This window comes from Penicillium soppii (assembly GCF_028829465.1).
Source record: "Penicillium soppii strain IBT 18220 chromosome Unknown utg000007l, whole genome shotgun sequence".
NCBI classification, from domain to species: domain Eukaryota; kingdom Fungi; phylum Ascomycota; class Eurotiomycetes; order Eurotiales; family Aspergillaceae; genus Penicillium; species Penicillium soppii.
Window position 1 is genome coordinate 1,116,852 of NW_026643237.1, and position 12,699 is coordinate 1,129,550.

General features: G+C 47.1%; 6 protein-coding genes across 6 annotated transcripts; 5 read left to right on the forward strand and 1 right to left on the reverse strand.

Annotated features, from left to right (window-relative positions):
• Window positions 1–115: 115 nt before the first annotated feature.
• Window positions 116–2,413, forward strand: N7529_009678 (glycerol-3-phosphate dehydrogenase GUT2; the record flags this gene model as incomplete). The annotated part of the gene is made up of 4 exons (XM_057245205.1): window positions 116–546; window positions 635–894; window positions 951–2,279; window positions 2,340–2,413. 4 exons carry the CDS (start codon window positions 116–118, stop codon window positions 2,411–2,413), a joined length of 2,094 nt encoding a protein of 697 aa, XP_057093468.1.
• Window positions 2,414–2,678: 265 nt separating this feature from the next.
• N7529_009679 (uncharacterized protein) lies at window positions 2,679–4,359 on the forward strand (the record flags this gene model as incomplete). Its single annotated transcript, XM_057245206.1, has 6 exons — window positions 2,679–2,830; window positions 2,882–3,016; window positions 3,066–3,759; window positions 3,809–4,006; window positions 4,063–4,206; window positions 4,258–4,359. 6 exons carry the CDS (start codon window positions 2,679–2,681, stop codon window positions 4,357–4,359), a joined length of 1,425 nt encoding a protein of 474 aa, XP_057093469.1.
• Window positions 4,360–5,583: 1,224 nt separating this feature from the next.
• N7529_009680 (uncharacterized protein) lies at window positions 5,584–5,886 on the reverse strand (the record flags this gene model as incomplete). Its single annotated transcript, XM_057245207.1, has 1 exon — window positions 5,584–5,886. One exon carries the CDS (start codon window positions 5,884–5,886, stop codon window positions 5,584–5,586), a length of 303 nt encoding a protein of 100 aa, XP_057093470.1.
• A 2,189-nt stretch (window positions 5,887–8,075) lies between these two features.
• On the forward strand, window positions 8,076–8,951 carry N7529_009681 (uncharacterized protein; the record flags this gene model as incomplete). Its single annotated transcript, XM_057245208.1, has 4 exons — window positions 8,076–8,148; window positions 8,209–8,248; window positions 8,391–8,494; window positions 8,551–8,951. 4 exons carry the CDS (start codon window positions 8,076–8,078, stop codon window positions 8,949–8,951), a joined length of 618 nt encoding a protein of 205 aa, XP_057093471.1.
• A 758-nt stretch (window positions 8,952–9,709) lies between these two features.
• N7529_009682 (putative Golgi matrix protein) lies at window positions 9,710–11,599 on the forward strand (the record flags this gene model as incomplete). The annotated part of the gene is made up of 6 exons (XM_057245209.1): window positions 9,710–9,743; window positions 9,799–9,890; window positions 9,949–10,362; window positions 10,416–11,131; window positions 11,183–11,289; window positions 11,352–11,599. The coding sequence occupies 6 exons, from the start codon at window positions 9,710–9,712 to the stop codon at window positions 11,597–11,599; spliced, it is 1,611 nt and encodes a 536-aa protein (XP_057093472.1).
• Window positions 11,600–11,877: 278 nt separating this feature from the next.
• N7529_009683 (guanylate kinase) lies at window positions 11,878–12,579 on the forward strand (the record flags this gene model as incomplete). Its single annotated transcript, XM_057245210.1, has 3 exons — window positions 11,878–11,887; window positions 11,952–12,062; window positions 12,173–12,579. 3 exons carry the CDS (start codon window positions 11,878–11,880, stop codon window positions 12,577–12,579), a joined length of 528 nt encoding a protein of 175 aa, XP_057093473.1.
• Between the last annotated feature and the right edge of the window lie 120 nt (window positions 12,580–12,699).

Genomic DNA, 12,699 nt, shown 5'->3' on the forward strand with positions numbered 1-12,699 from the left:
TCCTCTCTACCTTTTTGGTACTCATCTTTAACTCATTTTTTGTGAGAAAAAAAAAAAGAATTGCACATTTGAACTTTTGCAACATAAAACAGCAACAGTTACCATTCCGCACATAATGGCCGCTCGGCATTCGCGCAAGCTTTTGAGACCTCTCCTTTACACATCCGCGGCAGCCGCGGCAGGAGCTGGTGTTCTCTACATTTCTTACCGTCCACGAAACATCCCCGGTCTCGAGGCCCCAGCCGTTCCCCCACCAGGTTATCGGGAAGGAAAGCTGGTTCCTCCTAGCTTCCCCCCAATTAAGTCTCGTCTTGAACAGATTCAGGATTTGAAGCGCAGTAACGAGGAAGAAGAATATGATCTGTTGGTCATTGGTGGCGGTGCTACCGGTTCCGGAATTGCACTAGATGCCGCCACCCGAGGCCTCAAGGTCGCAGTGGTGGAAAGAGACGATTTCAGTTCCGGTACCAGTAGTAAGTCTACCAAGTTGGTACACGGTGGTGTTCGTTACTTGGAAAAGGCTGTGTGGGAATTGGATTACAACCAGTCAGTTTGACTACCCTTTGCTTCTTTTTTTGTTTACCCTGAGCAATCTTCGAAAAAATCGCGCAATTTGCTGACAATCGCATTATAGATATGCGCTCGTCAAGGAGGCTCTCCGGGAGCGCAAATATTTCCTAAACACAGCTCCTCATCTATCGTCATGGCTACCCATTATGGTGCCCGTTCAAAAGTGGTGGCAGGCTCCCTACTTCTGGGCTGGTACCAAGGCCTATGACTTCTTGGCTGGTTCCGAGGGTATTGAAACCTCGTACTTTTTGACCAAGAGTAAGGCGATTGACGCCTTCCCCATGTTGAAGCGCGATGACATCATTGGCGCAATGGTGTACTACGGTCAGTAGCGATCGACCTCGAAAATCAAGGAATAATTAGAGCTAATTGGGGAGTAGATGGTGCCCATAACGACTCCCGCATGAACGTTTCCCTCGCTATGACCGCTGCCCTTTACGGAACCACCGTGGTGAACCACTTGGAGGTGACTGGACTTAACAAGGATGCCTCCGGCAAGCTGTGCGGTGCGCGCGCCAAGGACGTGGTCAGCGAGTTGAACGGCGAGGTCGCCAAGGAGTTCAACATTCGTGCCAAGGGTATTATCAACGCCACTGGTCCTTTCTCTGACTCCATTCGCAAGATGGATGAGCCCGGTGTGAAGGAGATTGTTGCCCCTAGTGCTGGTGTCCACATTATTCTGCCCGGTTACTTCAGCCCCTCCAACATGGGTCTGATTGATCCCTCGACTTCCGATGGACGCGTGATCTTCTTCCTGCCATGGCAGGGTAACACCATCGCTGGTACTACCGACCAGCCTTGTGAGATCGAGTCCCAGCCCCAGCCCACGGAGAAGGACATCAATTGGATTCTGTCCGAGATCCGTGGCTACATCGCCCCGGATATCAAGGTTGAGCGCAGCGATGTGCTCGCCGCATGGTCCGGTATCCGTCCCTTGGTCCGCGACCCCAAGGCTAAGAACTCTGAGTCTCTGGTCCGCAACCACCTGGTGACTGTCTCCCCATCTGGCCTGTTGACCTGCGCCGGTGGAAAGTGGACCACCTACCGCCAGATGGCCGAAGAGGCCGTCGACGAAGCCCTGAAGGTCTTCAAGCTTCAGCCCCGCCAGGTGACCGCTCTCCCCGATATCTCCGGTGTCGGCGGCAGCGGTCTGGTTTCTGACGGCGCCGTTCTCGACGGTAGCTGCCAGACCCACCAGGTTCGCCTGATCGGTGCCCACGGTTTCTCCAAGACCCTCTTCATCAACCTCATCCAGCACTTCGGTCTTGAGACCGATGTCGCCAAGCACCTGACTGAGTCCTACGGCGATCGCTCATGGCAAGTCGCTGCCCTATCCTCCCCCACCAGCGAGCGTTTCCCCGTTCGCGGCTGCCGTCTTTCCGCCATGTACCCCTTCATCGACGGTGAAGTCCGTTACGCCGTTCGTCACGAGTACGCCCAGACTGCTGTCGATGTCATTGCTCGCCGTACCCGTCTAGCCTTCTTGAACGCCGAGGCTGCCCTCGAGTCCCTCCCCAATGTGATCGACCTCATGGCCGAGGAGCTGAACTGGAATACCGCTCGTAAGGATCTTGAGTGGAGGGATTCCTTGACTTACCTCAAGTCCATGGGTCTTTCTCAAAGCTTCATGGGTCTTTCCCGACACGATGTCCAGAATGGTCGTGTCAAGCAAGTCGATGACCAAGAGCGTGCCACTTTCTCTCGCAATGGTATGTCGCTTGCCTCCAGATATTGATGAATTATAAATGCTGACCTTTTTTTCCCCTTAGAACCCCCTGCGGACATGATCGAAAGTGACGTGAGGGCGACTACCGAGGTCCCTCTTGATGCCGCTTCCAAATAAATGGTACATATAGACCGATTGTATAAATATAAGCGTTTCTTACCTTTTTTCTTCTCATTTTAATATTATCTTCAATAGATTTCAATCCATCCAAATTTCCTCAAAGGGTTAGTCGTCTCATATGTACATATGTATGCATAGAGAGAGAGAGAGAGAGAGATCTTCGTAGTTGCCCAAAGGAAACGAAAAGTGCTACTTCTCAACGTCCTCAACTCTCCCCCGTTTCTCTCCCAATTTCCTCCCCAGTTGCTTGTGTGTTTTTATCATGGATCTCAATCAATCGGTTTTTCCAACCGAGTCTATGGATAAGCTGGACCAGCTGGATTCGTTGAATGTCAAAGATCACTCCGAGAATCCAGAAGATCCCTTTGGAGACGAGAGCCAGACTGGCATGAAGTATAAGACTATGACCTGGTGGTGAGTACTCCTTTTCTGGCAGAGGGCGCACAAAATCTGATATATCAACAGGCAAGCTGGAATGAGTAGGTCGACGCCCTCCTTAGAGCATGTTCTCGCGACTGACCTAGTAGTTATGATTGCTGAGACAATCTCTCTGGGGATTCTCGCACTACCAAAAGCACTTGCAACGTTAGGATTGGTTCCGTATCTCACCCATTCTCCCTTGCGAGGGTCAAGAGGCTAATTTGTTCAGTGGAGTCTTGACCATCCTCGTAATCGGACTCATCTCGACCTATACCGGATACACCATTGGCCAGTTCAAATGCCGTCATGTGCAGATTCATAGCATGGCTGACGCTGGTGACATTCTGGTGGGAAGAATCGGACGGACTACGCTAGATATTGCTCAGCTTGTATTTTTTGTGCTGGTAATGGGCAGCCACATTCTCACCTTTTCAATCATGATGAACGTCCTCACCGAACACTCCTCCTGTACCATTATCTTTTCAGTTGTCGGTTTACTTGTCTCGTTCTTACTGACTCTCCCTCGACGCCTTGAGCGGCTTTCTCATATTTCTTCCGTTAGCTTTGTCAGTATCACCGGGGCTGTTCTCACTGGTATGGTTGGAGTGGCTCTTGCTAAACAAGGACCGACCCATGTGCCTGCTTTTTCACCCACTCCCAAATTACACGGTGCGTGCCTCGCTATCGCGAATATCATTTTTGCGCATGCAGGTCATGTCGCATTCTTCACCCTCTTCTCGGAGCTAAAAGAGCTCAAGAATTTTCCAAAAGCGCTGGCGCTTCTGCAGATGAGTGAGATGGTCTTGTATACAATCGCGGCCACTGTGATATATGCCTATGTTGGACCGGATGTCAATTCACCCGCTCTCAACTCTGCTAGGGAGTTGTTTCGCAAGATTTCTTATGCCATTGCCATACCCACGGTACGTATTCATGTATGGACTTGGGGACACAGAACTGACATTCTGCTAGATTGTGATTGGAGGTGTGGTCAACGCCCATGTCGCTGTGAAATTCGTCTATGTTCGTGTTTTCCGGGGCACCAACTCCATGCACAGCGGGTCTTTCACAGCACGAGCTCTCTGGGCTGTGATCTGTGTGGTGCTTTGGATTTTGTCGTGGATCATTGCCGAGGGTATTCCGGTATTCAACGATGTGCTGGGGCTTGCGGTGTGTACTACATGTTTGACTCTTTCGAAGTGACAGGAAACTAACCTGCCCACCAGAGCTCACTGTTCGCTAGTTGGTTTTCATTCGGTCTACCGGGATTGTTTTGGCTCTATCTCAACCGAACTTGTTGGTTCCTGAACTGGCGACAGAAAGTTCTGTTTGGTATCAACATTCTTCTGGTCTTTCTTGGATTCCTCATTGTGAGTTATGGCGGTGGACATTTGCAAGACAGCACTAACTTACGCCACTAGTGCATTGTCGGGTTGTATTCGTCTATTCGGTCAATCTTCCACAACCTTCGCGAGGGGTTTGGAGGAGGCAGCTTCTCATGTGCGGACAATTCCCTATACTAAGAGGTAGTCCTACAGACCCGAAAAGAAAAGAAAAAAAGGTGATTGGAGGGCAATTACGGGACACAGCATTGCCGGTACACAGCATTGCCGGTACAGCAAGGAACTCTGGAACTCTAGAACCCTTCGCGTTATATGAATAAAAAATTGGGTTCTTCTGTATAGTAACACAACAGATGTGGGCACGCAAGCAGTTTCTTTTATACAGTAAGTCGATTACCATCAGGTCACGACCAAGGAGATGTTATGCACACTAGCACAAGGGATCCTTGTCCGCCCGGGGGCAAAATTGGATACATAAGTCGACAATCAATATTGTGACGTTTCAGGCCAGACGTAAAAGGAAAAAGATGTACCTATCGCCTTCTAAGGCGTAATTAAGGGAGAACAGAAGTACCTCTCACGCACAACGTATGCACGATGGCTTCCTTTTTAAGTCTAGTAAATTCGACGCTAAACAACACTAAGGAAATGACTCGCAGCCGAATAACCGAGTCATTTCGGAGAAATACTAAGTCACACGCATAATATCGTGGCACAATCTTACTTTTTTATTAATTTTATAAATTAAATATGATATAGTAGTTTAGTACCTAGGTATAATGATAATAATAATAATAATAATATATTTGCCTGCGAAGTAGTATCCTAGTATTCTAGTATGGTTAATACATATGTTCATCCGATACATTGCTCATGTACATATGTAGTTCTATAGTATATGGCCGGCCGAGAAATCACGACTCTGATACATTAATTCAATTAATTTTTCATCCGTTCTGAAAGATCAATTCTTTTTTTGAAGGATCGAGGTCTCTAAATTATATATTTTTAGCTGAACATTATCAATATATTGGGTTCCCCTCTTTAATGCATTATAGCCCAACGCATGTACAGTGTCCCAATCCAGACAGGGATCAACTTGTACTGCCACCACTGGAACATGCATGTCTGTAGGACATGGCAATGTGACCGGGAGACCGCTCTTTCGATTTGCTGGACTCCGGTCACCGCGGGCAAGAGGCATGTCCCTTTCGTTTTCCCCCAGGGAAAATAGATCGGGATCGGGTTCTCGTTTCGTGTACCATGCAACACTTTGGTAGCCCAAGCCCCAGACGGGCGCAATTGAATCCCCTCTAGGTCAAGTCCAGGGACTCTTGAATCCAGTCCTCTTGGAGAAGAAAAATGAACATATTCGGTGCAAACGACCGCGAGTGTTTCAATCGCTTAGTTGGCGACACCGTCACAACCGCCGGTTTGTTGATAATTGTTCCAGAAGCGAGCCACTGCTTGTTGAGCGACGGGGGAGCCCCGATAGCGTGTTGTGAGGAAATAATTAAAGAGGGCGAACTCGTCCGGACTGAGGACGTAGGTATCAGGTTGGGCCTGGATACGATTCCAGAGCTCGGTGATGGCGACCTCTAACACGGCGGCGGTCTGGGCGTTCACAAGACCATCTTCACACTCTCTGGCGTGCTCGAGGGCCTGTCGAATCTCAGGCCAGGTTCTAGATAGAGGTGGATTGGACATGTTGGGATGTTGAGGCGAGGGAGGTTGTATAGTTTTCTCCTGGGAGAAAGGAATAAAGGAACGCACGCCGCGCTCGCGACAGTATTCGAACCAAGGAAGAAGTGAAATTGTGTATGAGAAACGGAAAAGCCGAATCCTTTTCAATTAAAACAAAGAGTGGAGCAACAGGAGAGGGGGGGAACCGGGCCAGTGGTCCGAAAACCTATGTTAATAAGTGTGACATCCGATAGAAAGGTAAATGCAGATGGAATTAGTTGGCCCATCAGGTTGTGGGACATTCAGGAAATCAGAGTCGGACTTCACCGCGGAGCGGGTAGTTTGGGAAGGTCAATAGATCCAATTGTCACCTATTTTGCCCCTCTTTCTTTCTTTCTCTCTTTCTCTCTCTCTCTCTCTTTCCAGGGGTATGAAAGAGGCAGATTAAAGAAAAAGGGAAAACCATAAATAATATAGGGAAGTGGGGGTGTAGTTTGTGCTATAGGCGGGCTCGCCCGCGGCAGGGATTGGGCGTAACGGTTTTTTTTTTTTCTTACTTTCTTCCTCTCTCTCTTTTTTAATGACATGCTCGGGTAGGATCGAACTAAGCAGTCGCGGGCCCAATTTGAGAAAAGAGTTCGAGTCTGATTCGTCGATGAGCTATATGGTTCAAGGTTCAGACAGGGTCGCTTAAAGCCGTAGCCCGAGAGAACCAATTGGAAGTGTATCGATGGGGTCCAGTAATGGTCCGGTGCATCAGTTGAGTGGAACTTGAGGCTCGTGGGACCTATAATTTGTTTCCAATGTCGATTTGGGATATAAACACTGCGTTAGTTCCAGTTGGATTTCCCCTAGGGTGGATAATTGGTCATTTCTATTTTTTTCCTATTGGTGAGATGTTTCGGCCGGTGATCTCACCCTTGGACCATTTCGAAACGGCAATGCCTCGTGCCGATATATAATTCACTTCCGAGACACTTTGTTTTTTTTGGGCGTGTTTTATCTTTTGTTTTCTGCTGGCGACATGACATGATTCATGCTTGATCCCACAAGCGGTTGTTCGCCCGAAATGAACATGCAGTGTCCATCAGGATGCTCGAACTTTACCGAACCCGCATGTTTTGATCTGAAATATGCTCAAATCCCGTCGTATTCGGGTGTCCGCTTCCTGTTTTCCCCGTTCTCTCTCCGACAGATGTAAAATTTTCAAAACAGAACTGAGAACCAAAAGAGAAAGAACGCATCTACATGACGAATTGATGCCTTTTGTGTGATGGGCCAAGATGATCGCCAGTCGGATTGTGCTCGGTCGAGTGGGAAAGGAGGGTACGGACTACTCCAAGAGCCCTAAAGAGTGTAGTCGACCAAGCTTGAAAGTCCAACACAAAACATTGGACATTAGTCACACAATTGCAAAGAGAGAAAGAAGTGAAGAGTAGAAAAAGAAAAGAAAAGAGGTTGAGTTGTCCCGTAACTCTAATTCATCCAAGGTTCTCCCGGGTTCGACCTTGACCTTGTTTCAACTTCACTTCTTTTCATAAATATATACATATGTATATTATTTTCAACACTTGTGATAGTTTGAATATATTCTTCCATTTCTATCTTCCATAGCAATACTATAAGTTTAGTCACATGATTAACAACATATGTAGTTAGTAGAGATATACTATATACATGTGTAGATATAACTACAACCCAGATATGATAACACTATCATGGGCTATATACACACAAGTGATCTCGTTGAATATCCAACCAACCAAGTGGCCGAGCGGTAACTCAGTCATCTCATCTTCCTTGGTCTAGTGGTGATGATTTCCGCTTGTCATTAATCGTGATAAGCGCGGGAGACCGGGGTTCGATTCCCCGAGGGAGAGATTTCTTTTTTTATTTTTCCCTTTCTTTTCATCTTTTTGGTATATGGAAATCCCTTGATATAAAGGAAGATAAACCAGATATAACCTAAGCAGAGTCTACTTCTCAAGTTTATACTATTTGATGATTGGAAATTGAACTAAACCTCTCTCTCTATATAGTAGTACTGGAGGACCTCGGTTTTTTTTGCTGGAGCCCTGGAGAACTATAGACCTGACTAAGCCATAGATTTCGATAAAGAATCCCCCCACCAACGCCTTTTCAACTTTTGACTTGCGCCGATCGCACCTTGAATCTCAAATTTCCTGGAGAAAGTTCAGATTTGAGACGCCGACATGGTTTTCTATTTCACCTCCAACGTCGTGTCGCCTTCCGCCTTCATTTACGTCGGAAAGGACAAATTCGAGAGTATGCCTCCCAACCGGTAACAGGTCAATCAGCCTGGGGGAGTTCTAACAATGTAACTAGACGAGGATCTCATCCAATTTGGATTGGATAATGATGTCTGGTATGTCACTCGGGTCCCATTTGTAGAATGTTGCGACTGATGATCTTGCGCAACAGGGTTAGTCTTTCCTTCCGACCTGCGACAGCGTCAATTGCCCTAATAGTCTGTACTCCCATTAGTTCCACGTCGACAATCTGTCAAGTGCCCACGTCTACGTACGTCTCCGTGAAGGTGAAACGTGGGACAACATTGCCCAACCGCTCCTAGAGGATTGCGCCCAACTTACAAAAGCCAACTCCATTGAAGGTCAGACTTCAACATAAATCCAAGTGATTCGATACCCGAGACTTACCCTTGGATAGGCAACAAAAAAGACAACATCACTATTATCTACACACCATGGTCAAACCTAAAAAAAGATGGGTCGATGGCCGCCGGTCAGGTCACATTCCATAATCACAAGCTGGTTCGCAAGGTCTACGTCAAGCAGCGAGAGAATCATATTGTCAATCGACTCAATAAGACCAAGGTTGAGAAGTACCCCGATCTTCGTGCTGAGAAGGAGGAATATTTACGGAAGAAGATGCGCGGGGACCGCAAGACCCGAGAGGAGCAGCGGGCGCAGGAGAAGAAGAAGCAGCAGGAGTATGAGCAACTGAAGTGGCAGAAAGCGCATGCTTATGATGACATGTTCACTGAAGAGAACCTCGAGAGCAGTAACAATCAGGATCGCGATGAGAACTTCCTGGACGACTTCATGTGATGGTATCTTTTTTTCTTCTTCTCTTCTCTCGATTTAACTTGAACTTCCTCCGTGTTACACACAGCTAGCGAAGCAAAAGAAAACTAATACCCTCTACATACTGCATAGCTCGGAGGTCAATTGAACGTTTATGGCAACCTTTTTTCTAATGTTGAATCTACGTTTAGGACTGGAGGATAATTTAACATCAAAGTCTATTGGGAGGAAGCATTCTGTATGCATTTACATATATATATTTGTGATCATTTGATACTTATGTATGCTTCTGTATACTTCGATTTTGCGTAGGAGAGACATTTGGTACTTTGTTCCGTATAGACATCTCAGGTGAACAGAAACAACCTTATCAAAAAAAGGCACATGTTTTATATAAAATACTAAAGAGAAGAATGGAAACAATTGTAGATATCGATGGCTAAGTAGAGATCAATTTACTATCGATCTTACACTGAAGTTGACAATTTCATTCGGTTCCTTAATGGTCACAAAATGAAAAAAACCAAAAAAGACAATAAATAAACGCAGAAAAAATAATAGAAAAATACAACAATTATATATAAGTTAACAATATAATATAAAACTATGCACAGGTGAAGAAACCCTTGAAATAAACCATTTCATAATCTCCCCCCAGCCTTGACGTGGAAGTGAGGGCGGAAAGGGCGCTAAGCCATGTTGACAGCTTATGGGAACCTTAGGACATTTCAACTTCTTTCCCACCTACCCACCAACTTAGTTCCACGCAAACACCATACAGTATGACTGAGGATAATCCACCGTCTGTCGCTTCAAGTAAGGTGATACTGTCCTGCTGAATTGGATCCCTCCCAACTGACCAACCTTCAAGGCGCAAAGTCCAAAAAGAACAAGAAGAAGGCCCCCAAAGCCAAACCCGGCGCAATCAATGAGCAATATCCGCCAATGGATCAGAATGACAATGTATGCAATACATGCAGCATACCCCTGAAAGTCCTTGCACCTACTAAGACCCCACCAGAATGAGCCCCATGATGCCAGCGAAGACCCCACAGACGGACTAGAATCCAACGGCACCGAGCCCGAAACAATAGGTCTCCCAGATCGATCAGTCAATAACAAGGAGCCTATGACTACTGGTGATGCTTCCTCAACCACCGATGTCCAGTCCGACCCCGGTTCCGACAACACCGAGCAAAAGGACCGATTCGATGCTCTCGTTCGAGACCGCGACTCCTTACGCGCAGAAGTAGCCGACATGCGGAAGTCATTGGAGGAGATCCAATCCAAACACAGTGCCGACATGGAGCCTCTGCAACAGAAGTTGGACGATGCAGAGAGCAAGAAGGAGCAGGCGGAAACGCAGTACCAGAAGCTCTTGGAGCGTGTGAATACCATCAAGTCGCAACTAGGAGAGCGACTCAGAGAGGATGCTGTGCGTTGTATAGACCTCACAATCCCTGTCAATTGGCTAATGTTACTCTACAGGAAGAATTGGCTCTTGCGCGATCGCAAATCGAAGAGCTTGAGGATGAGAACAACAACCTCAAGGATGAGCTGGGTTCCAAGTCTAATCAGATCCTTGAACTCTCGGGCGACTCAGCAGAGAAGGAAAAAGAGTTGGCAACTCTCCGAGACCGAACGAACCTATCCCAGCAGAATTGGTTGAACGAGAAAGAGGAACTTATTGGGCAAGTCTCATACCACAAAGTGGAGTTTGAACAAGCAAAGGAGGCCATGCATAATTGGGAAGTTCTTGCTATGGAAGAGCGATCGATCCGAGAGAATTTGAACGAAAAGGTCGGAGATTTGGAGGAGCAGCTCGGCAGCCTGAAAGATGCCTATAAGCGGGTCACCGATGAACGCGATACCCAACAGTCAACGGTTGATGGGCTACAGCGGGCTCTGCAAGAGATTCAGTCAGCACGGAAGCAGGAATTGCGAGAGCTTGTGGAGAGCTCCGATTCTCAACTCGAGGAGCTCCGACGTTCTCTGCGGGAGGCGCAAAAGCAAGCCTCCGATGCCGAGAAGGGTCTTCTAAATCTACAAGAAGAGATTGAGCGAGTCCGGCCATTTGAGAAGGAAGTCAAAGAGAAGAACCTTCTCATTGGCAAACTCAGACATGAGGCGGTCACATTAAATGACCATCTGACGAAAGCTCTACGATTCCTTAAGAAAGGAAAGCCAGAAGATAACGTCGACAGGTAAGTTCATTGCACAAAGCAAATCAAATATCATTGACTGACTCCATACAGACATATTGTCACCAACCATCTTCTGCACTTCCTCGGCTTAGACCGATCTGATCCGAAGAAATTTCAGATATTGCAACTCATCGCAGCTTTACTGGGATGGAATGATGGTAAAGTGCCCTCAATGAAGACCTTAGCCTTTTTTCTTCTTGTTATTCTAACATTCAAGCAGAACAACGTGAACAGGCAGGTCTTGCCCGCCCAGGGACCTCAAGTATGTCTGGGAAACTTCGAGTCCCTGGTACTCCGGTACGGACACCGAGCACGCCGAACCTGACGACGGAGTACATGGACAATGGCGCCTCCAGTAAAGAGACGCTAGCCGAGCTATGGTCTAATTTCCTGGAGCAAGAAGCGGAGGTTGGCAATAATATGAACCCCTCAAGGAGAGGAAGTCACCAAGGGCCTCTCAAACCATAGACTGCAGTTGAATATTCATGTATAAAGACAAAGACAGCGAGCCATAGAATTGAATATTGATACTTTCATATTGTGACACTTCGTGATGTTTTGAGGATTGGGATTAATATTCCATACCGCCTGATCCTGCCAGTTTTCTGAATGCGGTGTAGTCGCACAGCGTCTAGAATTAACTTGGCGACTTCACTTTTAGCTTCTCTTGTATGTATTATTCACCTTCTCGTGCCTTCTTAGCGTCTTTTAGACCAATAATTCGTGCTCAACGCTTTGCATCAACAATGTCTACCGGTATGAAGCCTAAAATCAACCAAAACCCTCATTCCACAGCTAAGGCAATGCCCCAATCCAACAGTATCCCAATTCCGCCCCGTGGTCATCAGTGGGCCCAGCGGCACAGGCAAGAGCACTCTTCTCAAGAAACTTTTTGAGGAATTCCCCGAGAAATTCGGCTTCTCGATCTCCCGTGAGTAACACGCCGCGGAACAAAGACCAAGAGCCTGACAGAACCAGACACCACTCGGCAACCGCGCGCAGGCGAGCAAGATGGCCGCGAATACTACTTCACAACGAAAGATGCATTCCTCGACCTCGTCGCAGCAGATGGCTTCATTGAGCATGCCGAATTCGGCGGAAACCACTACGGAACATCCGTGCAGGCAGTGAAGAATATCGCTGAGAAGGAGCGCATTTGTATTTTGGATATTGAGATGGAGGGTGTGAAGCAGGTGAAGAAGACTGATCTGAACGCGCGATTCTTGTTCCTTTCACCTCCTTCTTTGGAGGAGTTGGAGAAGCGTCTTCGTGGTCGGGGAACTGAGAATGAGGATTCTTTGGCCAAGCGATTGGCTCAAGCTAAGAAGGAGCTTGAGTTTGCGAAGCTACCCGGATCCCACGAGAAGATTGTCGTGAATGATGATCTTGAGAAGGCTTATGTTGAGTTGAGGGATTGGGTTGTTGATGGTGGTCGTTTCGGCGCATAAAAGAGTCCAAATTTAGATGTGATTCGAGTACTTACTATAGTCCTGCAGTTTATTCGATAGCGCCGAGGAATCGTACATTGAACATATGAATAAAATGGTTTCTCTCATCAGTTAATTAAG